The following is a 27,158-nucleotide window of genomic DNA, read 5'->3' on the forward strand; positions in this document are numbered from 1 at the left end:
CATCAAAATCGCAGCCATTTTCATTCTTTTCTCTATTCCTGCCGTCATATGGCGTACAGTGTGTTAGTTTGTCCGCCATATTAATAAATCAATAAACAGCAAAATGCCGTCTTTCTAAGTGTGTTAAATTAATCCAACCACATCCAGTTTTTGTGTAGATAAAATATCTACTCCATCATAATGGAGAATTCCTACGGTGTGGGTATTGTTAATAGATATGCTCTTTTCTTGGACGATGAGTCCGATCCTCTGGATGCGTTAAAAGCGCGAGAGCAAGCAAAAGAGCAAAAAAAGAAGACCAAAGAGGCCGAAAAAGAAAATAAGGGCAAACCTGAGGCCAAACCTAAGATCGGCAATGTCGTTGTGAGGAAAGGTATTAAGGAAACTCAAAATGTGAAGTCTCAGGAAAATAAGAGTGGTGATCAACAAAAAAACAAGGGGCCGGCGCGGAGCAACGACCGCAATGCGGAACGTCCTACGCCTCGTCGCCGCGAGGAACGTCCTCAGAATGGGGCCGTAGAAGGCAAGGAAGGAGCTAGGCCTCGTCGTGAGTTTGGAGATCGCAAACCGAACTTTGAGCGACGCAACTACAATGACAACTCTGAAGGAGGTGAGCGTCGCGGTCCGAGGCCTCCTCGTGAGCCCCGCGAAGGACAACGCGGTCCTAGGCCTGGTTTCGACAACAGGGGAAAACGTGAGTTCGATAGGCGGTCGGGTTCCGATAAAACGGGAGTTAAGCCTGTCGACAAACGGGAAGGTGGGGGCCCACACAACTGGGGCACTCTTAAAGACGACTTGGAGGAGGAGTTGAACAAAACTGGATCCGATGGTGACGTCGGGGAAGAGAAGCCCGCGGAGGCCCCGGCCGTGGGTGCTGGGGATGGGCAGCAGCCCGAGCCCGAGCGTACGGTGCCTACCGAGGAAGAGCCTCGAGAGCTGACGCTGGATGAGTACAAGGCGCTGCGAAATGCTCAACGCACCGCGCCCCAGTACAATTTACGCAAGGCCGGCGAGGGCGAGGATCTGAGCCAGTGGAAGAACTTGGTGATGCTGGAAAAAAAGAAGGAAGGGGGGGAGGACGATGATAGCGATGAGGAGTACGACATTTCTGACTATCCGCAGCGTGTGGGTCGTCAGAAGCGGCTGCTGGGCATCGAGTTCACGTTCAGCGACGGCACGCGGCGTGGCGCCCCAGGTGGTCGCGGCCGTGGTAGGGGTGGACGCGGTAGAGGCGGACGCGGGCCGCCACGCGATGAGGTGCCGGTGGAGGAGCCCCGGCCCATTGCGCGCTCGCAGGTGGCTCCTCCGAAGGTCGATGACAGCAAGGATTTTCCCTCTCTCAGCTAGACTACTAACAGTGAGCCTTTACTCCCCTTACTCAAAATACATAGAGATACAAATTACTGTACTGTTATTTTTTTGAAGTAAATATACAAAATATTTACAATGTGTATTATATTACATTGAATTTTAGCCTTAGTGTTGACAATGAACCTTTGCTAAGATTCGAGAGAATAAATTTTAGTGATGGGAATTGACTAAGCGCACTCGGGTAGTGATGAGGGGGAGGTTGTTTCTGTTTTAAAATTGCGACAGTAATGCATTATGGTTTATAAAGTATAACAGTAGCTTTTTAATGTAATCACATCAGCTTATGGTTTTAACTTTTTAATAAGTTGTATGAATAAGATTTTAAACTCTTGACTGAGACATGCTATATTGAATTAACTCCGTCACAACATAGATTAGAGTATTTGTGAAAATAACCCTTGTTGCATTTTGTCGTGAGTTTCTGTTGGCAAAATAATGCAAACTTAATCTGTAAATAGTCTTAAAATTTATAAAAGATAAGGTCTTTAAATAACAAGGTTGATTTTTGTTGTTACACAAACTTCTTTGAAAAATAAACATTTTGTAAGTGTGAAATATTGAATTTTCTTTTCTCTATTTACAGTCGAATAACATCCTCCCCCGAATATAAAGCATTTGTATGATATCCATATCAGCTTATAGACAAACTGCAATATTGGTGGTCTTACTTAGTATTAATATGCTTTGTTTATGGAGTCTGCATTGGTAAACCATATTTTACACTACTGCATAAGTGTTTTTTTAAATGTTTTGACATAAACTTATTTCTTTTGAAACTTATTTTAACTGGATCACTTCATATATTTAGCTGTAGAATATACAACTTTTCTAACAAGTTAACAAAATATATGGACTTTGGTTTAGGACTAAATAAAAGTATTGATATAATTAATATAGTAGGTATATTGACACATTTTATCACTTTCACACAAAAACAAGTTACATAGAATTTTTTACATAAAACAATACTCAAGGTAGTTTAAAGATTTAACATTTAAAACTTATTGAAAAGAAACATACCTACACCTGTGTATCATACATACAAGCACAATAAATAATATATTTACATTAAATTAAAGTTTCATAATAAAGTTCACAGGAAATGTGATTGTTTATTCACATTTACCATTACCAAAGAGAAATTCTGTGTTCTGTACATTTTATAAATAAATGAGGAACATCAATATTAGCGAACATCACAACATCCACATATTCTCATTATTTATCTAATACAATATAAATTAAGAATATCTACAGGGAAAGCAATACTATATTTTTTGCCAATTTTTTAAACTTTTTATATTTAGTTGACTAGGAAATGGATGTTATTTAAACAATCTATAGCTTCTCTGTCTTAGCCGATAAAGTGTTTCATTATCCCTTAGTATTCATGTTAACATAACTCTTAAGAATAATTAAAGTATTATTTTGGTAGAATAATGTTGAGTAATGCTGATAAATAATTTTTGATCATGTTATAAATTAGTGACATAAAGCATACCTAAAAACTAATCTTGGCCCTGGGGCCTTTTTCACAGCCACAATACAATTATTATCTTACAAATAAAAGCAGTAAAGTACAAACCTTGACAGATAAGTGGCCTTTATATTGACATAGGTTTAATATGACAGTTATATATAGATATTGAGTGCATCAACACTATATCGGCCTTACTATCATTTATCATACATAATTATAAGGGCACAATATAAGACTTGTTAAGTCAGTTGCCTACACATAATAATATTTTGACATTTATTCAATTCCAAAAGTATTTGTTTCTTCGACAGCTAAAAGTAACTTTTCATGTAATAACTGGGGTGTCGGGTATGGAGGCAGATCTAGGCGGTTGAAGCAGGTGTGAGCTCTTGGCAACGACTCTACTCGTCCCCACCGCTCAATACAGAACTTTCGGGGACCGATAGATCCTTGCAAGGCAGAGAATCCCTCATAAGGTATTGATGAAGTCCCAGTCACAAATTGTACAAGACGGAGACGTTGTTCATTTGAAAATCTGTAAAAAAAGCATTTTAATTTTATAATATTTCATGGAGATAACATTACATAACCTATATATATATTTAATAATTGTTTTATTTTTCACTAAACCATTATTGTAACATACACATTAAAATAACATACATAGTTTTTTTTTATTATAATAAATTTGAATGGCATATTTAAAATTAATTGTAATATTATAAGAAATTTCTTCATCATAATATTGTCACATGGTTTTACAACTATCTTATCACTAACCACAATGGCCGTCATAGATGACCAAACAAAATTGAAGACCTTGATATAACGTAACTAGTAATTAAATTACGTATTTAAAATATGTATATAATGACATATTTACAACATTTTTTTATTGTTATTACTATTGTAATAGATTTACTAATTAAAATACTCTTTATTAATAAATAGCTTACTTTTAAATAACAGTAAAGAGATAAACAGCTTAAGTAGGCCTATTAAATAAAATATTTAACTAATCCTTTTGTAGACTAATATTGTAAAAATTAGTTTCATTTTCTCTATACACAAGTATTTCTGGTTATATATATTCACGACCTTGACAATTTATGTTAATAAGTTAAACCTAGCTTGGTTTAACTTATTAACATAAATTTTAAAACTCGTTTGTGTAATACAAATCCATATTAATATTGAGAGTTGTTTTCTGAAGATTGTATGGTTATTATAGAATTAGCTTAGTTCTTCAGCATACAAATATATTTCGTCTTGTGTAGTTTTAGAAAACTACCAACCTGTAGAACCTGCCCAGATATACTTGCATTTGTTTTTGGTTGTTCTATTTGATGGCGTATGTATTGGTGGTATACACATATCAATTAAATCATTTCAAGGTTGCGCTGCAGGCGTGTTTCAGGTCCGTCTTCTTCGACGGTCTTATAGCATTAATTACAAAGAATATAAAGCTCTGCCATTAGACAAAGTATATCCGTGTAAGCAAATCTTACAGCGGCCCCTGTCGGTTACTAGCAACACTAAGATTTTTCATGCACTTGTGTAAAATAAATACTCTTATTAAGATTATTTATACTATTTTTGTATTTACTGTGCTTATTGCGGACCGTTTTGCATGGGATTTTGCGCATGACCTAATAGGAACTCTAAAAATGATTCCTCCGCCTTTAAGGCCGATGGTGATATTTCTTAATGTTGCCGGTTAATATACATATATGATTATGTACCTGTCAATAGCCTGCCAAAACCAGACAATGACAGGGTGTGCGTCATGGTATCCTCCTCTATAGTCAGTGTTATTTCTCCAATCCGCCACATCCAGTTCTGGCGCCCCTGCAATCACCAGTTCCAGTTCCCTAGCATCAAATGCACCGACTAGTCTAGGGTCTACCACCTGGAGAACATCATAATAAATTTAATGTTAAATTATTACACCTGTGTCAATCTATTTGTTTTCTTTCGATATCACAATTTGACAATAATGCATTAAATTGTAAGTGTGTATTTACATATATGAAAGGTCAAAATAGTAGTAACAATTTATTGGTTTATACTTAAATTTTACTTCAAGGCCAGATATTTGATTCTTCATGTAGCAAGTATTACACCACTCGGTATTAGAAATATTAGTTTTAAACTAAAAAAGATTTTGGGCCTCATGTCACTTTGCCAAATAACGTTTTGGGTCTCGGTTTTTACCAGTGTTGAAACAAATCATTAACAAAAATTATTCGTTTTGTAATACATAAGGTATTAAACAAATAATTCTCACAAAAATCACAACATATACGTTATCAAATTCTTCAATCGACCTCAACTTCATTGATTGAGTCTTACGATAGCTAAGACATACCTACGATGTACATTAAACAAAATCTGTCACCAACCTCATGGAATCCCCTGACAAGCCACTCGCTCTGTTCCGCCACTCCTCTTTCCACTCTCCATCTAACTAGTTTCTCTAAATATTCCTTCTTGTTTCGTTCCGTGACGGCGACATCTCTTCCGCCAGGTTTTAACTCTCTTTCTAACACTCTTCCGTCCGCAAGTCGCTCTGACACCGCGAAGGTTAGTTCTAGCGATGAGACGCAACGTGCCGACTGTAAAAAAATAATGTGTTAAAAACGTGGGCCAAGATTGTCCCGTGTCCTTTGGTGACTTTCATGCCCTAATGCATTAAAAGGTTATAGATATTACGATGTACAAATTTTAAAAGTTTTAAAATTTTGTTTGACGGTAATGAACTCATAACCAAATCGAAGGATTACGTGTCATAATGCATCATTTTAATTTCAAAACAGTGTATCATAATTAATTTGTGTTTGTAGTGTATATTGTATTTTAATAACGTTGTTCATGTATTATCATCATTGAGTACACTGTTTTTAAACAACCTTGTACAATGAATACACCACACGAATTTGCCCCCATATTTAGTTATATGTATATATAATGCTAGTATGTTTATCATTGTTTCACATTTTACACAAAAGGTTTTAAAAGTAAAAAATGAGACTATAGAGTAGGGTGTAGATCTTGTTCTACCATTTTAAATTAGAAAATTTATGCAACTTTCCATGGCATTGTTTACCTAAAGATGTTTCATGATATATTAACTGACCTGTAGCCACCGCAATGAAGCAGCAAATTGTGCATCCAAGGCATCCACATCTTCAAGAGCTGGTGGCAGTCGCAAAAGCGCCCGATACAAAGCACGCGTGAACCAAGCTTCTAGAAGAAAACCATGGACGAGTGCCAAGCCTAAGACGCGACCGGAGAATCTGAACCTGTAGAATATATTCTTTTTTAATATCTTATATATATATATATATATATAGGTATCTTTTAGTTTATGTAATTGGGTAGGGTGGGGACAAAGAATATACTAAGTATCTTTCTCCGTTAAAAATACATACATTATTTTTCGATTTATATTTAGTCTCTGCTTACTACGAAAATCCATACACATTTTCAATTACCAAATTAAAAAAAAATGCGCCTTATAATTCTTAACGATCCAGTTTACACTTAAATTTACCGATTTTGTTGGTAAAATGTTTTTACCATCGTTCCTTGATTTTTTTAAAATCTTCACTAACTTATTGGCTGCGTTCAGCGTAACGTATAAGTAATTTCATATGAAGTCACAAATAATATACAATTACATGAGAATCGGGTGACGGAACAAAAAAACGCGCTATTATTTGGGAAACTAGATATGTGTAACTTGACCGTTTTGGGACGTAAAGGCATACTTTATATTACATAACTTTGTTTACTTGTTTGAATAGGTTAAGATTAACGTGACATTGCTTTATTACAACTAAAAGTTTTTTTTGCATTCTTGAGAGACCTGCACCATCATTGTCGTAAAGCTTTCATGCATAGTTTACCTACTAAATACTCCGAGAATAGACTAAATCAACCGGCATGCCTTAGACCCATAAGACGGCGTGTGAGACACATACTCGCTATTACAAAAGACAAATGACCACGGAACTAATACAGCAATCTGAAGGGTTGTACCCTTAAGGTGTGGGTCATGTGCGCCACTAGAATAACAGTCATTACGATTTACAGATAAATAATTTTTGCAATAAAGATTTCCCTATCAACTATATGAACCTAAATAGACTAGAGGGCTCAACAAGTTACGTTGTCTTTTAGGATATCGCTTGAAGTTTTAATGATAGCTTCTATGATAACGAAATTGTTTTTCTTTCAGACAAAGTACAAATAGAAAGCACTTTCGGACTAATTACTTTAAGTGAATGGTGACGTCCATAGTTTACCGTTCGATAATTATATCTATGTAGGTATAAGAACTAACTTAAAACATTTTTTATATGCACCTATATAATTATATATTTAAGACACATGAATCAGATCCAGAATAAGTTACATGTCAAAAACATTTTTAAGTAGTGACATTGTTTTAAAATAAGCCGTTTAAAGGTAGAAAGTTGAACCATATTGTCTCGCAAATGTAAATATTGTGGCCCGATCGGAGAATATCCTAAATACGACTACAGAAACTGTTTTCAAAATTCGTCACTAGGGAATTCTACTATTTAGATAGATATAGATAAAAAAATCCCACAAATGGAACTGCTCTATTGATAACATTGTTAATTTGTTGAGTAACACGGAATTGTAAGATTTTGAATTTATCAACGACACTAATAGATGTCGCTGTTGTAAGGCTTCATTGTTTATGTTTTAACAAAAGCACAATCGGCGGAAGTGGGTGAATTAATGACAATTATATCCTTACTTAAGGGTGCATTGACCGCTTAAGTAATGCGTTTAGAATTTAAGTATCCAAATATGTCCGCATGTATAGAAAGGCATTGCTATATGATGGACGCTTTCATGGTTTAGCGGTTAAAGCACATGTTTGGTTTTACACGGGAAAATAATAATCATCCAACAACAAAACTTTTAATATTTTGATACTACTTAAGCAATATCAAATTTCAATTCAATCATTTAAATCACTATATCGTATATTTTTAGAAAGACATACATTAATAGGATTGGTTTAATATGTCGCTTTAAACTGGATTTTAATAAAAATGCACAACAACAAATGTACTTTCTGATTTCTACTCAGACGAGCAAGAAAATTTATTATTCCTTCCGTATACAAGCATCTTGCAAGGGATAAATTTGCAATTAATTACTTAATATGTCGACATAATTCATTATTGACCATAATTGTAACAATTGTTCTTCGCATCCATTGTTAGTGTTAAGTAATGCTAATAATTTTACATAATTGTTCTAACAAACAAAACATTGACTAGGAATCAATAGATATTTTTCAGTATTGTGTTTTTTTAATATATTTATTTTCTTTTACGCCGTTTGACAGGAGCGAAAGAGCCACTCGTATTAAGTTTGTTTTTGTACCAGGCAAAATATTCTTCAGAGCTTTTTTATATTTATTCTTGTTAAATACTTGTATTGTATATTACAGTGTATTAATGGTATATCTTTGTTGAAATGGTTCCTTAAATTTGTAACTTATTAAGACTACATATAATAAAAATAACTTTATAATAAATAAAAAAACTTACCATTCATGATGATTGTCGACGAACGCCGACATCGGTGACACGTGAACTGTATATGTATCGTTGGCGGAATATTCAAATAACCCGTAGTAGGGGTTAAACAGCTCTCTTGATAGTAAAAAAAAGAACTCCCGACTTGGTCCACCATAGTCCAGGCCTTCTTCGCCGTCCCAAGTAACGCATAGTTTCCCCTTTTGCAGTTCCTTTTTGCTACACGACATAATTCGCCTAAACGCATCTTCTAGTAAATGTTCGCGGCGTATGTGTAATCTGAAATGTAGAGGGTTAAAAGTTCGTTACTTATGTATAATCATAATACTCCAGTAGGAACTCTATATAGGTTTTGGCGACAGATGGCAACCATATATACACATTCATTCTCGCCTACTAAAAATCAGTGTTGATGGTGACAGGAACTTAAAGTTGACGCGGATTTTTGGTTAAGGTTGTATTTTTGTGTAAGCAGTATTGATCAAATAAATATTTTTCCTTCTTATATACATTAATTTATTCTATAAAAACAGGAATGGATGTAAGAAAAAATTATAATTCTCGCAGTGGAAGTCATAATATATATTATAAATTCTATATAATAATAGTGTTATCAGTACATAAAAACAACAGTTTTTTGCCCTAGTGCATTTAAAGATTTTGTTTAATAATATGAAAACATCACATTGTTTTGCATGAGAAATCTAGTTTCAGAATATTATTTTAAAGATAATATAATCGATTAATCACTCACTTTAGCTTCCCTGGGCCCTGCCCATAACCCTTGCTTTCTAATTTCCGATAGAAGGCGCGTAATTTGGCCTCAAAGTCTCTTCTTTGAGGCGCTGGGGCCCTGGTACTCCTTGCGGCGGCTGGCGACGCAACAGGAGATGGGACCACACTGGAACTACATCCTGACGCCGGCACGTAGCTCATGATCTCCTGCTCGAATAGGCTGGAAAGAGATAAAAATTCTTAGTTATTTATTTGTAAATTTCCTTATACTTTTCGATGTAGATTGGCGACTTGTCTTGTATTTCGTAGTCATCTTTTTTTATTAAAGCTAATTATCAAAAATATTCGGAGGTGCTTAGTTTATTGTTCATATTATTTACTGCGAATTGAAACCAAATCTATTGTACAATACCTATTTATTGCACTCATATACAAATTTGCATAAGTAAGAGCTTGTATGTAGCCCTAACCTTAACCGAGATGATCACTGTCTGTGAAAGTGTATGTTAACAGAGCGTAGAGCATAAAGACAATCGTCGGTCTATATATGTCTACGGTAGAATTTTTGCAGAATTTTATTCGATTACAATATTAGTATTGTACTTATTTGAGTTACATCTTTTTTGTAAATATAATTGATAGGTATCGTATCGCGTAACGGAAGAAAGCTATTGCGATAATTTCAAAGGGCATAGAATAAGATACATACTCTTGCTGAAAATAACAAGAAATATTTTGATATTATATCACCCTAGTAGATATTAGATAATGATAACTATAATCATGTGTGGCATGTTAAACTATTATTGTTATATAGCTCTCTAAGAGGTTAAAATAAGTTTTAGAAGGCCTAAAATTATATGATTGTATCAATATTAAAATATTTTAATATACAAAACTACGTGTATCAATAAGTACTCTTGCGAAATAGGTTAGAAATTAATATTGCTGATAAGTTACGAACTCTACATCCTTGTTGCGCCAGTATTAAGATGGATAATAAAAGGTAGTTTTTTTTCAACTAGCGGCTGCCCTAAGCTAAGGCAAGAATCCCTGCCAATTAACTATTATATCTATAGCCAAAATCCGACACAACGTTTTAAATGTTTTACTAACTTAATGGCTATATATTTAGTAATAACACTGTTCTGCTATGCTGGCTCCATTGTATTTTTATTAATATGATTTTTTGTGAAATGTTACATATACGTTTTGATTAAAGACAAGATAATCTGCGCAAATATGAATTAAGAATGACACTCGAGATTCACACCCAAGGTAAAACGGCTAAGACTAGGCTTTTCATTAGAAATATTTATTATTTAGAGTAGGAAGAAAAAATATTTTACAGCTTGAAACGTCCGGATTCATGCAATACTACAATTTTAATTAAAAAACGGAAATCCGGACCAGAAGGACCATAGTTACGAAATAATAATACCAAGGTATTTTTATGAAGCTCAAATAAATGTATAAAAACGTACAAAAATAATCTTGTGCAATATAAAAATTAGTACTCAAATGTTAAGAGACTAAACCGAAACTTTCGTTATTATATATGTTATATGTGTTATATAATGTATTTGTTATTAAGGTAATAAATATAGGATACTAATGTTCCATGTCATGGATAATATAAATGTATCCGCTCTTAGGAAACCTCTTACGAAGGATTGAGAAATCAAAGGGCTATTGCCAATGGAATATAGAAAACGATTTTTCATAAACCAATTAGTTATAAATGAAAGCAAAACAAAACCAAAAACATTTTGGTTATTTCTGCCCAATTTCAAAATTATCTAATACCAATTATCTATATTAATGGTAATAATAAAATATTCTAAGGTACTAGGTGGTAGATATACCATAACAAAATTTATGATGGAGCTAACTAGAAAGATGAATCAAACAATGCTTTGAAAATACTAGAATCACCACACGAAATCTATATATTCTAGTTACCAACATCATTGCCCAGTAGATGTGTGTGAAGGTATGATGGATTTGACGCATAATTTTGTTCAGAAGACACAAAAAATTATTCATAAACCAATAGTTTGAACCTGCATATATTCATGACAGGAATTTATACACTGCTAATTTTGCACAGCATTACGAAAAATTATTTTTGACTAGATTTTGATTTTAGCAGAGTAGACCAAACATTTCGGCGCATGCATAAACCAATAACACCGATTCTTCGAATATAATTTGACCCTTATACAGGTAAGCCTTGAAATAATATAGCGACTACAATGAAGGATTATGGAGCTATTATCATGAGAATATAGGGGCAGTTAACTGTTTTGGGTATGATAATAGCTGTATCGATATTAGAATAACAATGGAGCAATTGACTTGAAAATTCGTATTGCGAATATAATATCCTATAAAGATGATTGAATCGGAATTTCTTAGACACATACAGGTTACGAAGAATATAATGTACGAAGAATACATTATTTTCTTCGTAACCTGTATGAAAATCGTGTCAATTGGACACGGTAAAACGTACAAATTATGTCACAGCATCCTTTGCAACATCAAATTAAATCAGGATTTATTACATCAGGCCGTAAAAGTCAAAGTTACTAAAATCTAATACGTGCGTTTGAAAAAAACACAATAAAAATTAAATTCGTTAAAATCACTCATAATAATACATTCACCGTAGTCATTACAAAAACATCCGACACATCCCAGTCATATATCATTGAGGCCCCAATTTCCAAAAACTAATGACCAGAGGAGGCATTCCCTCAAGGCGCACGCGCTATGAGCCTCGGGCTGCGCGCACGCATCTTAAAACCCTGAGACGTATGAAAACACATTTTCGATCCTGTTTCATTAGACTATAGGTACACATTCGTTTAGTATAATCTTCGGCAACAGGTGTTCATTTACAAGGGTCTTCGACCATCTTGTCGACTGACGCTTCAAGATTTTGTCCGCCTCTGTCTGTCATGTATACTTTTTATTTTGAGAATTTAATTCAATCCTTTTGTACATTCAAAATATCCTATACGTTACATACACTAAAGTAAAAAAGCCTTATTAAACAATTTAATTATAAAGAACATGAAAATGTCATAAACAGGTGATTTGCATTGAACACGACAATCGTAAAAGATAATTATTGCCAACGTATTTGCCAAATGTTATTTTAAATATACCCGGAAATATAATGTATATGAAGACACCTGTGCAATTATTATGTAAAATGTAACGGACGACAACGATTTATATTTGTAACAACCTTTTACGAGCAGCTGTTTGGGACTTGGTTGATTAAAGATTGGGTTAAATATCTAGAGCAATAGTACAATTACATATAATCAAGGCAATTAAACAAGGACAAGAGCAAGTAACTTACAGTTGTAAAATGCAATATTGACAGAATATTCTTTCCTAAATTTTAGCTTAATTTAATTCAATAAGACAGTAACATATAACTGAGATTTAATATTTCAATAGCAAATTAGGAACAAGTAAAATAACTTATATGAAACCTAAGGATTTTACGAATTTTAACATCAGGCAATATTTATATACTTATTTCCCATAAAAGCATAATATTGCACGCGCTTAAATTGTATACTTTTTAGTTAAACACTAAAAACTGATACAGACTATTACTACAATTTTGGTGTAAAACATTTTTCGTATAAAATTCGTGTCAAGTAAATACTTTCTGTCCTCTATTATCTATTATATAATCGTGTATTTCTCACTATAATCACAGGGATCTGAATTGATTTCTTCCCGCGATTAAATAAGATAATAATCACTAATAATACTAATAAATGACTGGCCCTTGGCGATATTATTATATCAACCTTATTATACAATTTTCGAAAGTATAGTTATGAAGTTATTAAGCTTGTATTCTAATTTTCCATGTCGGTGTTTGCTATCGATTATGAAAATTGTAAGAATACACAGATAAACAATATTTTTTTTTAAGATAGCTGGGCAAACAAGGAGCCGATTCCACAGTTCCCTAGTTAAGGTGATGCTCACAGTGTTCAACCAAGATTAGACAGTACATTATCAAAACAATTGACTATCACGTTATTGTTCAGTAAGTTATCAATTTGCGATACGTATGTTTTGCAAACGATTCTGAGCCCTTTAAGCGTGTTTGTATCTCGATCAAATATCACGTTGATTCTAACAAAGCTACAAAAAACTAAATTTAAGAGTTGGAATGTATTACACTAAATTATGTAACAGGTGGCATTGCTCCGACCTCAGCCAAAATCGAAGCGAATACGTGCTTAATTTCGTTACAAATTACTTCCTCTGGCGTCGCTAACATGAAAACAAAAGAACGCATTGTACGACTGCGCTCCACAATTTGGACCTTGACGCCTGAAATATTATTTAATATGAATACTAAGCGCGTCTCATAACGTTAATTACATAATTAGTTTTGGTACAGTTTATGCTCTGTTACGAAGTTAGTAAACACAGTTGTTTTGTTATGGTAACAAGTTTATAATAGCGGGTAGCGGAATAATGCACACTTAATATTTGTTTCAATAGACACAAAATTAATATAAATTTACGTTTGAAAATAGACTCATGATATGCTTTGCAACATTTTTGGATCTTTCGTAATAAAAGGGAACGCATCCCGGCATCCGGCGTCGTCGTTGACAATCTACGGGAACAGTCCATAGCTCTCTCTAATACATGATTATCATTTTTGATTACTTAGAATATGACGACTTCTTAGGTGCCATCATTGGTTAACCGGAAAGCACAGACAATGTTATATACATAATGTGGTTAATATTAGGTGTATATTGTAGTATGTTTTTAAATTACTGACTTCAAATATTAAGCAGACCAAGGTCTTTACTATTTGCATAAGAATACCACTTGTAAATGATAGTTTAAATGAAGATTATCATGCCTTATATGTAACTATTATCAATTTACAATGCGACTACTTTTGAATAATTATGAGGTGAATTGTATATAATATTCTCTGACTGTATATGCTTCTGTACGAAATTATCCTCATTAATTTAATTTCAATATTTTAAGCAACTTTAGTGTAATACTTCTAAAGCAAGTACATAAAGTTAAAAGGACCTAATAATTGTTAATAAATATGAAAAGACTCATACAAATTATAAATTCACCCTTTATATTTAACACCATTTGTGAAAAAAGGTTGCCATTAATTACCTATAGGGGGTCAGGGTTGAGTGGACATCCCTCTACCATTGTGTTGTATCCTGTCATGTATATAAACACAATTGAGTCATACAATGTTTATATACATATCACCACAGTTACTTTTCTCCTTTACTAACTGATTTTTATGACATTGCTTTCAATCAAAGCGACCACCTCAGTGTTTCATGTCATTTCATATAAAATATATAGAACCAGCAGGCGAATTATTATATATATATATATATATAAGATTTTGCCCCGCTCAAAAATTGACTGTGGAGGAAGGTAAGGTTAGGAAGTAAGGATATCAATGATCAATTAAAAAAAAGGATTGTTAAGTATAATCCGCATTTATTAGCAAAAAAATACTAGTAAAAACTAAAATTGAAAGTGTAATTTTGGTAAAATATATGTTTACCATAATTGCCATGAATTTTAGAATAGACATATTGTTACGAAGACGGGTCGACTACAATGTTTCTAGGTTTTTCCACTACTTAGAGAACTTTTCAGCAGGCTGTAATATGATTTCTGACCGTTTCAGGAGAGGGTCAATCACATATTAGAAAATTGTAATTTCCATAATGTTACCCTAGTTTTCAGGAAGCTGAAACCTTTTTTCAGTCAGTTTCACAACATGTGTAGTCGATTGGTGCAGTTTTCAGGAGACCCGTTTTCAGGCGTTTTCAGGCCTATATATACCCCTTTGATGAAGGAATATTCTAGACCGAACTTTCTAGGTGTGAGACAAGGACGAAATGATACGAGAGAGAGAGAGAGAGAGAAGATCAGAACTTTCTCGAAACTAGACTGAGCACTCTAGAACGCCGTACGACAACGACGGAGCAACGTGCGAAAGAGACAAAGAGTGCGGACGTTCTAGAATTGTGCAATCGCTACTCAGTAGCAAGCCCGCCTAGAAAGTTCTCGAATATTGTTTAGAATTATTCCCAGGGATATATAAGCGAGCCGAAACGCGACCTTTCGTTTTGAATGCGATAACAAGAGCGAAACACCGAAGCGATAAAGTGCGAATAAAGTGAATACAAGTGATAAAGTACAGTGTGAAGTGTGCATAAGTGAAGTAATTAGTGACTGTGTTTGTGTGTGTTATTAGTGCATCTCTGCAATTAATTTGTGCCCATAAATTCCTCATTGATTTTTCAAGAAATAAACCCTTGAATAAATCTACGGCATTTTCTATCCGATCCCCTAGCTCGTAACAATATAATGTATAATTAATTATTTATTGAAGTACACCATGTACTTCAATAAATGAATTTTTATTTTAAATTAGAACTAAATTCTTCTTACGACCTTCAATTATCTCTTTTATTTTCACCTTAATTTTAGATAGCTTCCGTTGGATAAGACAGCTAAAAGAAAATATTCAATACGTGAAGAATTAATATATTACTTCTCATATGAGCTTTCCGCAAAAAATTAAAAACACATCAGTGATTTATCCACGAAAGCGTAACATAACTTTCGTATGTTTTATGACTGCGAAAATGGTACGTATTTTTCACCTTGTAAACCAACGGTTTACGTGTAAACAGTAATCGCTAATAAGCTATTCTTTAATACTAATAATTGTTATATGAAAATCAATGCTTTCAAGTCCAGTGTTAATCTATGGACACTCCGACGTTTCACGTTATAATCTTCCCTTGAGCATTGTCTACTACGTCAAAGCATTAAAATTTATTAGCAATCTTAAAGACGGAGTAGTATAAGAAATAATTTGTAGTCAAGGAACACTGTTCCAGAAACCTTTACTTATTTTTATATTAAGTAACATTTCCGTTACCTATTGTTTTATGTACGCTGGAGATTTATACTTAGTAATGGTAGACGAACATATAGGTACACATACCGAGCCTATGTTTTAAAGGGCGTTAAAGGATTTATAATATATATATTCTCTAAGGTAGAAACCGATCGCGCAGTAGAAGAAAGTCTACTAAAAGTCGGACTATTTTTGTTATCATAAGAGTTCTGTTCTTATAATTATTTATCTTAGCTTTTTTATACGTTCTATAATAATTTACAACATTTTTTTTGTTATATCATCAATAGTTCCATGCAGCTTTCTAATGGTGAAACAATTTTTAAAATCGGTCGAGTAGTTTTTGTGTGAAACATTCATACAAAAATATAAGTGGTGCCTCTTTATAATATTTGTATAGATAAACTAATAGAAGGGAAGTAATTGACCAATTCCGGCAATGTTATATTCACTTTGCCTTTACATTGCATTATAATTTGTAAAAACCTTGGCTCTGACATTGTTTACGATAACGTGATTGAACGGTTTCTTGTATTCGACAACGATTTATATTAGTTATGAATAGGACTGACTGAGTATTGAGAACGTTCTAACAAAGTATGATTGCTAGATAGCTTACGACTTTGTCTGATAGCAAAGCTTATGAATCCTTTGACTATTGTTCGACTATACATCTGTCGTCTAAATTAAGATATAATTTTAAATGAGAACTCTCCTCCAAGTAGTAATTTGGATAATGTCGCTTTTATATTAGATTTGTCTTGATAATTAAAGTAACACGGAAAAGCGTACTTTTTTAAATTCATTCATTCATTCAGTATATTTTCTTTTCGTGAAAAAATTGCAATACTGAAAAATAACTCCGTTAGATAGATAAAACTCGTATACAAATGTATATAATATACATATATAGTAAAATGTATGCCACGTATTTTACAAATTACACTCACCTTGTATTAACCCGTTCGATGCATCCTTAATTAAATTTTGGATCGAACTCTATCATTATAACACATTAGGGTTCTAAAAGTTATAACATTTTCAATTTTAAATAATTTTGCAATATTAAGCTTAATTCTATCGGTCTAATGATTAATATTAATTCTATCGGTAAAGGTGTGAAAATTCTACAAATTTTTGAATCATCTCATTTTTAAGCCAGTGTTGTCATGTTAAAATACTCAAAATTCGATTTTTTTTTATCATGTATCGACGTCTATAATCAAGATATAATCTAAAATAGATTGTCAACAGACATTAAACACCCATTGCGTCCATCCAAACAAAACCTTGTTTAAAGCAGTCATGACCGATACGAACGACTTTTCGCACAAACGGGAAGTACCTAATGAGAAAATGTGTAAATAATATTATCAAAGGTTGACCGATTACAAAACACACCTACAGTTGACAACAGCTAAAATCGATAGAATTTCAGTTCTTCAGGTACCTATTATTTTTAGAGGTACAGATTATTAAAGTCTACGAACTAACGATAAGGTTCGATATATTTAAAAAATAAAAGAACCAGCGCTACAACTATTCGTGTATCTATTTGGTGATCATATCATATCTTAAAAGGCGAGTAGCTTTCGTTTAGTTCTCGACACGCGCCGTATAAAAGCGGACTAACAAACTGTGGTTACAACATTCGTCCTAGGGACAAGGGTGGCAAGCTTAAGCTACCAGGCCAAGATTATTTGCAGATTGTTGCTTATAGTACATACTAATGACTGTATAGATTAATGTAAAACAAGCCTATTTAAAGCATTTTCTTTTTGTTTGACTATTCATACGGGGATTATTTAACCACGGGACGCATAGTTAGAGCTAAGTCTTGACTATGAATACTCTAAAAGCCAAACATTTATGACAGAACATATAACAGAAATCTGGAGTAAAAAAAGACGGATATAAAAATTTGCAGCGCCACTGGAGGATACATATAAACTGTTAATTGGCACTTTCAGATGAAGCTTAAACCCCATTAAAAATATATAAAGTATTAGAGCATTGGTCGCAGAGCGGTTTTCCTTGGATCAGGAATCAGGTCATACTTGTTTCAGTTGGCAGGACATCATTCCACTCTTTGACTCACAGTTTAATTGAGGCATAATACTTGTGAACAAAAACTTCAGAAATTGAGATTGGCATGACTTTTCCAACAACAGGGAGAGGTAAGCAAAGTCTACTAGTAATTTACAACAAAATTTATCACACGAAAAATCATTAAAACCAAACATTCGTGTTAAAATTGTTTTCAATCGTAATAATTTAACTGGTCTATCATAGTATCTATCTATCTATTTGTCCATACTAGATTATCTGAGATCTACAACTAAAAATATCTGATCAACTACCAATTAGTTACGGATCAATAGCTGTATCTGATATACTGAACGCACGCAATGTAACGTACTTCGGGAATTGATCCATCAAAACAAATTATACAACCTTCGAGTCAAATCAAACAGAGCAGAAAAAATCACTTTATTCCATTGTTTTCAAGAGCGATGGCCATTTCACAGGAGATTACAGTTGATAGACATAGATAATTATCTTAGGCCAGGGGTTGTATCACTATAGGTTTATTTATATTTCGTTGCTATTTAATGACGTACCTGACACTATTGACCGCGGCAGTCGTAGAAAACTAATTTATTTTTGTATCGTCGATTTTGGACAAAATACCTTTAACTATGTGATAACAAAAGCTATAGAAGCGTTTTTGAGTATGCGGAAGGGTCTAGTTTTAATTTATATAATACTTGCTAATTGTACGAGGTATTTTACGTATACTGGCAAATAAAATGTTGCTAATAAAACTATAAGTGTATGAAATATATATAATTAAAACTATAATCGAAACACTTATTATAGTTGCCGTAATACAAGTACTACACATAAAACAACCTCAAATACAATAAAAATTAAATCGACTGTCGTCTATACTATAGACTGTTCCCATATCGAAGTTAGATTAAGATTACATTCGAGCCATTTATGATTTTACAACCGACACAAACGGCCTGGGGACACGAATCGTCACGATCGATTTACGATTTTAATTTTATAGTAAATCACACATAGTTAAGGAACCGAACAAAAACTTCTAAGAACTTTTTATCAGCGAAGTCTCGAATACTCACGTCACAGGATATAGGTGATAAATAGAACAATAAAATTGTGATAACTAGAACTAGTTAGGTTAATGCTTTTAGATAAAACACAAACATATTCAATACTCTTGCAAACTATAATCATTCTTATAAAGGACACAATATTATGAATACCAAATTCGAAGACAAATAACAAAGATACCTGCGCTACCTTTCTTCACTTTCTAAAATGGGAACATTAAAGTTGATGAAGTACAAAAGCGGGAAGGGTAAATTAAAAAACTGTTATCCTAATCTTCAGAGCCGGCCGCATTCGCCGGTGTTTTATAAAAGAGACTAAACCAAATAAATTTCTGTAATAGAAATAGGCCGAAAACAGTAACATTCTGGAACTCCGTTTACACACACTAATGAAGAATCGTATTTATAGTACGAGGTTTACTACACGACAAGACTTCTTTATATCCTTAGCAGAATTTGAATTTTTACCTTTTATCTAAATAATCGTTTGTAATAAGTTTGCTACTTTACGGGTAAAGTAATCGGTATTTATTTTAAGTAACCACTCAATCTGCCATCCACCATAATGCCATCGTACATCTTTGAGTATTGACGTCATCGTAATAAAATCACAGAGGCATCCTAATTATGGCCCAAACCTATTATTTGCAGATGTTGATTGAAAACTCGAGCTTATTCGATCACACAATACCGTTATATAAATAGAAGATATGAAATACTTTCGCGATAATGTATTGTGTGCTTAGAATTATATCTGATTGACAAGTTATACTTAACTTTTCAAGAACGGATAAAATGTAATCAAGGAAATTTCCATCGAACATTCAACCATATTCATAATTTTTTTTTATGTATGGCAACCAAATCGTTGTGATACATCAAGCAATCATAAACGGGGTCCAGAATCTGTCAGAATATAATTGTATAATTCATACCAAAATAATTTTGTCGGAAAGAATTCCGTGCGGCTAATAATTATTTATTTTATTCAAAACCATAGAAATTACCGAGTAGACGGTAAAGAAGCGGATACGAATAACAACATAATAAGGGCTGGTGTAACCTCTCGTAATTACATCGTAATTATAACAAGTAATCGGCACGCTATCTAAAGAGGACAATAGACCTCTGGTTACAGAACCGTGAGATAACATTCACATTAATCTATGTACAAACTCAAACTGGACATAAATCATAAGATAAATAGAACATCCAAATAAAACGATTCAATAAATTGAATAACAAAAAGGTTTTAATTGATTTCTATTAACTATTTCAATTTCCTTTTCTTTGAAGACTAAAACGGTTTTCATTTACTGACCTTATTTCTTGATAAAATATGAGGAGAAAGCGGTGTGCATATTTTAAATGACTGGGAACGTAATTACAGCGGGAGACAATAGACAGGAGACCGAAATTATGGTATAGTTTCGTAATATTTGCATAAGTGTAATTGAAATGAATCGCGTGAGAGTAAAGAGCTTATGAATGACATGGAGAAGGAAAGTGCTGCGTGCGAATAGATGCGCTTGCGCAAGCTAAGCAATAGACCTTTATTTCCGCTTGATAAATCGTTGAGATTGCTCTATACGTTACACTTGTGAATGCAAATGTTTACTATTAATTTTTTTTATTTTTATTTAAATTGGACTTTTCCGGCACTGTTGTTGCAGCGGATTATACATACTTATATACGCATTGGAATTAACAAAAAGCCCAATACCACAAGGTATTTATTTTCGGAAAATTTTGTATTTGATAAAGTAACACATACGTGTAAATATAATTAACTTACAGACTGAAAACGACGCCAAATGTCTTAGATATGACACCCATGGTCTTCTTCCAACCCTTGACGAACTGGCGTCGGCGCACCCCACGGGGTGACACCGCGCGTTCCAACTCCTCGTACGAGTTAATCTTGACTGTTTCCAAAGGCACACTGCACAATTCAATCGTCATAATCCTTCAGAGAACACTACCGGACTACCTGCGCCCGTCATTACAAAAAAAATTAATACGTGAGGAGTGGAATCGTGCGCTCTGTACCGTGGTTGAAACGACACTGACCGTACTACGGTCTAATCTACGCCGCTACGGGGGTGGAATCTCTGATTCATTGCCCGATAATTGCTTTGATTTATACATTCATTGATATGTTTTAAATACAATAGATCGATTTTGTAAGGTTAGTTTAAAGTTAAGCCATGAAATATTGGCGTGTAGTCGGTAATAATTAAAGAGGTTACGCGAGACGATTTAAGTGTTTTTGACTGAAATAACTAAACCCACATATAGAGGATATAAAATCTCAAACACTAGGTACCTCACCTCTCAATATAGTTATTAAAAATAGAATAAATTGCAATTTTACCATATTGCTCGGAAGGAGCCCATGGGCATCGAATATCTTGTAACACGCGAATGCGTTTGACACGCAAGCGTTCTTACGTAGGGCTTATCGCTTGTCTTCATGTCAACGTCCTATGGCCCTAGAAGCATCAATAACCCTTGCTGGATACCAAACTAAAAGCTGTGGAACAAATAACTTTGCGCCTTAAAAACAAGTCAACTACTCTTACAAAGCTTTTAAGACCCTTTATATAATTTCGAAAAATCGAGTTGATTTTTTATCTTTAATATAAAATGTAGATTTTATGTGTCTTTTGAAACATATCACTGTGGTTTGAAAAATACAAATTATTAAAACGTGCTACCAGCTAACTCTTTGCTTTGTAAGGAATTACTTAAACTTAAAAATCTCCTACTAATAGCTTCTTTATTTCTTACTTGAGCATCAAGAACGTACACATTAGTGCAGTTGAAGTAAGCATGGATTTAATTTTATTTGCAATGATTGATTCGTTTCGTTTTGTAGATTAATGTACATCAATTTATATAGAGAGAAAGCACTTTGGTATCTCATTGCTAAATGAAAACATACATAACTTATTTACTTAAGTTAACCATTTATTACTTATTATAGCGTCTATTCTAGTTTATATATTGTACATAATAGTCTATACTTTTGTTTATTTTTAAATAAAATAATCTTATAAATACTTTCAGTGTTGACAATATGTGACGTGGGATGATATCCCAGAGGTATGAGGTTCGATCCTGGCTGTCAATGAACATTCTATGTGCGCAATCAATATTCGCTCGGTGAAGGAAAATGTCGTGGAGAAACTGGAATGCCTTAAATCCAAAAAGGCTGTTTACTTGTCTATTAGAAAAAAATACAAATGATCACTAAAAAATTCCAGAAATCTGAGCCCGAGACCTAAAAAATGGTACCAGTATTGTAAGTTTTTTAAAACAAAATTATCAACACATTTAATGAATAATAAACAATTTTCCGCATTTTATTATTTCTTATTATCTAGAACAGATTCTTGCGGAGAGTTAAACTTATAAGGCTTTTATGGTGATGGAAATTACGAGTTCAATCTAACAGATAATTCCGTTAGTGGAAACTTAGTGTCGTCTACAATATTTCCATTAACATATTAATAACGTCATTTTTCTTTTAAGGAGCTTAAGCCACGTCATCGTGTTTAAAGTTTTAGTTTTACAGACGTCCACACACACGATACTATTATAATTTAAATATTAACCTATCCTATTGCTTTTCTTAGGCAAGTGAGCATTTGTAATTCCAACGGTAAACGTACCTTGTGCAATAATAGTCATGGTTTATAGACAATGTATATCACCAACTAGGCACGAGGCATTCGGCTTCGTATATGAACGTAGATGAAATCAGCTAAAACACTCAAAAACTCTTTATTATCTGAAAGCTAACAAGCGAAGAGCTTTTGGTTAAAATTGTAAAAACTATTGTATCGTTTTGTTCTGGTTTAGACAACCCATATCAAGGTTTAAAAATAAACCAATTTTTACTTTACCTTGTCTGCGCCGTTCATAATTGCATTACTGCAGTGTCTACATCATTGTTAGATCATTATGTATGAATCACATTTACTTTAGACCTATAGAATTCATACAACGAAACCTGATCAATGACACAATGCACTTATGATCGCAAAAACTTCTCTAATTTGAATTAAAAATATATTTTTCGTCCTGCAACAGCTGGAAGGATTTGCGAAAAAGCAGAGGATATGGAGCGCGTTTCTCGGTTCGAACATATTTTGGATCACAGATCCCGCGATAAACTACTACAGTTAAAATAAGGCGATTGATGTTTCATGTGAGTAATTCAATAAATACCTCATAATACGTTATTTTTTTTAATAATACCTGCGTGTCAATAATACGACAAACAATACAAATCACATTTTCAATTATTATCACGCAGCTTGACAATAATTCATTTATACACAGACAGTAAGTCGCGCGAGTACTTCAGTAAATTACGGAGATTGTTTGATCTCCGTACGCATATTAAAAGTTACAAATTAATTAACAGTAATTTCTTGGTTACTAAGTATCTTGGATAGCACACTCATATGAATTTCTTTATCTAACGTAGAGAAAGAGAAAAGTTGTTTATCTAACATTAAAAATGCCTTAATTGTGATGTTCTCGAAATTTTTTAGCACATTTGGATAAAGTGAGTTAAATAAAATCCTCTTCATGTAGTACTAAAGAATTAAATAAAAGTTCATACTACTATTTTATTTTATTTTTCAGTTTAAAGGACTTATGGGACAACATATAGTATTGTTGCACATAGTATTGTCTTTTGTTAAAATAGCTTTTACACATTAAGAAAACACTTTTTGAACGGATTGAAGCTATGTATTATTATTAAAAAGTTAAATTTATTTACATAATTTTAATTTTTTTCCGGCGTTTCACGTGCTTTACGCGGTTTTTCACGGTCACCGTGACCACGTACGTTGCAAACACATAGTATTGTTAAAGTCAGGAGATGAATTTGCAATCACTAACAGACAAGAGTAACTACAATACTAGTACTCGACTCATTGTAAACAGCCCATGAACTTGACTATTGTTTATAAAGATACTGAATAATTCTATAACCGAGGGCGTGGCTATAATGACAATTTAAGTATTACTTCTTTCGTGGAATGAAACAAAGAAGAAAAACACGAACCCGGTATAGTACTTACGGCGGAGTCACGCAATGATTATAAGTTTTACGCATTTGCAAATAAAAATATAACCAACGCATCCGTTGTTTTCAAGGTTATCAAAGATTTATAAACGTATACATTATTACATATGTAGGACATCAACTCGTCTAGAGGAAGGGAGTTAAAAGAATTAGGTACATATGAGTAGTTTAGAGATACCTAAATAAATAAGAGGTAAAGACAAGTTAATCCTTAAATACAAAGTTTTTTTATTCGATTTTCTTCAGTAACTATTTGACTTTGTTACGCATATATACCAAACACCCATTTCTTAGAAATTAATTGAATATTACAGGTCTATCAACTTATTTTCAATCCTTGGGAAACGCACATAAAACTAAGACACAACAATATACACAACAGATCTACGAATAAGATAGAATAGTTAAAATAATTTATATTGACATATTACTAGCTGACCCGGCAAACGTTGTTTTGGCATGTATATTGTTTCCAGGAAACATTTTTTTAGTTCAATAAAAATATCCTATCTACTATAATAAAAATAGGGATTGATCGTAGAGGGGTGACAATTAAGGGTTGTATGTATATTTGTATACTGTATCATAAAAAAATAGTTTAAAATAAGAAAAAATATTGGAGTGGACACTCATCACTTAGGGTTTGAAAGATAGATAGGAGCCGATTCTCAGACTTACTAAATAAAAAATAAAAAAATCATAAGCATCGGTCGAGCCGTTTCGGAGGAGTATGGGAACAAACATTGTGACACGAGAATTTTACATATATAGAGATAAATAAATTATTTAAATATAAATTTCTTATTCAACATTCAATTTATACAAAAATTAAACAGTCCCTCATTGTTAGTCAAATAGCGTAGAAAAATGCGTGTGCGCACGTGCGATCCCATCTTATGGGATCCGAGACCCTCATGACCTAAATCAACCAATGTTTTGTAATACGATGTGAAACCGGGAGTGTATAAATACATACAAATTGGTGCTATTTTCAAGCAGATTGCATCTTCTGACACAGATATGCATTGGGACACGAGAAGTATTTCAGGCTTTCATAGTATACATATTCTAAATTTGTTTTTAGTTCTTGACACTACGAGCCTAGAAGATTGGAAAGGACAAAACTATTTGAATTAGTGTGAGTGCACATTAGTGCTACACAGTGGCAAGTAGAAAAATAATACACAAGAAGAGTGTTTTCCCCTTAATAGAGACTGTAAGTAGTGTTATTGAATACTTTATTATGTTAAATATTATTTTTAGTAATTAGTTAGTTCTAAATTAATAGTCTCAAGTTATATATCTCAATAGGCTAGATCGTAATGATAAATGATGTCTTTGTGCAAAGACAAAAAGTGTTTACACTAATAGATAATAACAAATATTATATAGAAAACTAATATTAACGATATGGTGCCTAAAAAAAGCTTCTCCTCTACTATTCATAAATAAAATACTTAATGTCCAATCCAAAGTCAAGTCCATACGTTCAATTTTAATTCATCTATTACAAACATCATGTTTTATAGACTTAAATAAAACATTAACTTATAGTAATATTTCGTAAATCAAAGTAAGATTGTACTGTTTTAAGCACTGTCCTATCTCTTAATACAGTTTGACGGAAAAGTAAGAAGCATTTTTGTTAAAGAGGGATTTATGATTCTACACAGAGGTGACAACAAAAAATACCTCTTCATTTGTTTAGAAATACCTTCTCATATGCATCAGCACTATGGAAAACGTAGAACGTATTTAGTAACACTTTCAATTGAAGAATTAAATCGTTACAATTTAAACAGGATGCAATAAATAAGCTCAAGCGCCTACAATCAGCTATGTGGGCTTCAACGAGGTCTACGGTATTTGTATACATTCAATTAATAAAGGGTAAATTTAGGATAATATTATCAAACTATTGTAAATTGTATAAATCTCTCTGTTCTCACATCAAGACAACAAAAATTCTCGTACAAAGCGCTGTTACCTCCCAATGCCGCTGAATTTGTTCTCCACTTGTTATTGCACATGGAGAACACAAATTAATTTGTGCAGGTTTCAATGCAAGACCCCAAAGTTAAGCGCTTAGCGCTAGAATGGTTCTAAATGCTTAAAATCGTGTTGGCAGCTTTCAGTTTGTATTAAACTTTACAACACCAGTGTTACAGTATACCAAAACTACCAAATATTAAGGCTATCACTAGTACCGTAAAATTCCATTAAGGACAAACAAATTGTCCTTATTTAAACAGCTCAACTATTTATCGCAATATTAGTCCAACTTTTACTTTCACCACAGACAAAGGAATGTTTAGAAATAACGATGTCGCCTAATTACTCCGTACTTAGAAGGGAAAGGGTTTGTTTTGTTACAATTTTATTGTTTTCCTTTGCTTTCAAGAAAGTAACTAGTTTTTTTTAATAAAAAACCAGCATTCTAAAATCATTCAAGCTTTTCCCTCCCCAATTTCTAAAATTACAATTCTATTAAAAAAATATTCAAAACATTTTGCTACTACCCAACAGAAATTTATATAACTGTGATTATTGTAACAATAAAATCACTTTGCAACGGGTGCGGAGGCGCAGCCGCGTCTACCTGATATTCTATTCGGCCGCGTACCGTTAGTTGAAAAAAATTAACGCATGTAGCGTTACACAAAATGATGGTGCATATCAAGTTGTTAGCTAAAATAGCTAAGATAGTTTTTACTATATAATCCTTCACATATTTGTTACGCATATTATACTAACACCTATTTAGTTTATA

General features: G+C 33.1%; 2 protein-coding genes across 7 annotated transcripts in view; one reads left to right on the top strand and one right to left on the bottom strand.

The window, feature by feature from the left end:
* Positions 1-9: 9 nt before the first annotated feature.
* Positions 10-1,451, top strand: LOC123720804 (plasminogen activator inhibitor 1 RNA-binding protein-like). Its single transcript, XM_045677570.1, has one exon. It carries the CDS (start codon positions 181-183, stop codon positions 1,345-1,347), a length of 1,167 nt encoding a protein of 388 aa, XP_045533526.1. The 5' UTR covers positions 10-180; the 3' UTR covers positions 1,348-1,451.
* Positions 1,452-2,276: 825 nt separating this feature from the next.
* LOC123720802 (E3 ubiquitin-protein ligase HECW2) overlaps positions 2,277-27,158 on the bottom strand; it is a 72,368-nt gene continuing 47,486 nt past the window's right edge. For 3 of the 6 annotated variants that reach the window (XM_045677565.1, XM_045677566.1, XM_045677564.1), the window contains 6 exons: positions 9,188-9,388; positions 8,446-8,712; positions 5,988-6,153; positions 5,254-5,466; positions 4,594-4,760; positions 2,277-3,386 (listed from right to left, as the gene is read on the bottom strand). In XM_045677565.1, coding sequence (XP_045533521.1) covers positions 3,128-3,386; positions 4,594-4,760; positions 5,254-5,466; positions 5,988-6,153; positions 8,446-8,712; positions 9,188-9,388 — 1,273 coding nt within the window. In that variant the 3' untranslated portion in view covers positions 2,277-3,127. Of the gene's footprint in view, positions 3,387-4,593; positions 4,761-5,253; positions 5,467-5,987; positions 6,154-8,445; positions 8,713-9,187; positions 9,389-21,079; positions 21,331-27,158 lie in introns of those variants that run through there. The other 3 variants (XM_045677567.1, XM_045677568.1, XM_045677569.1) reach the window with 2 other exon arrangements.

This window comes from Pieris brassicae, chromosome 2 (genome assembly GCF_905147105.1).
Source record: "Pieris brassicae chromosome 2, ilPieBrab1.1, whole genome shotgun sequence".
Lineage (NCBI taxonomy): Eukaryota > Metazoa > Arthropoda > Insecta > Lepidoptera > Pieridae > Pieris > Pieris brassicae.

Excerpts from the sequence above, each read along its gene's own strand:
- LOC123720804 (XM_045677570.1), top strand. The coding sequence starts at position 181 with ATGGAGAATTCCTACGGTGTGGGTATTGTTAATAGATATGCTCTTTTC.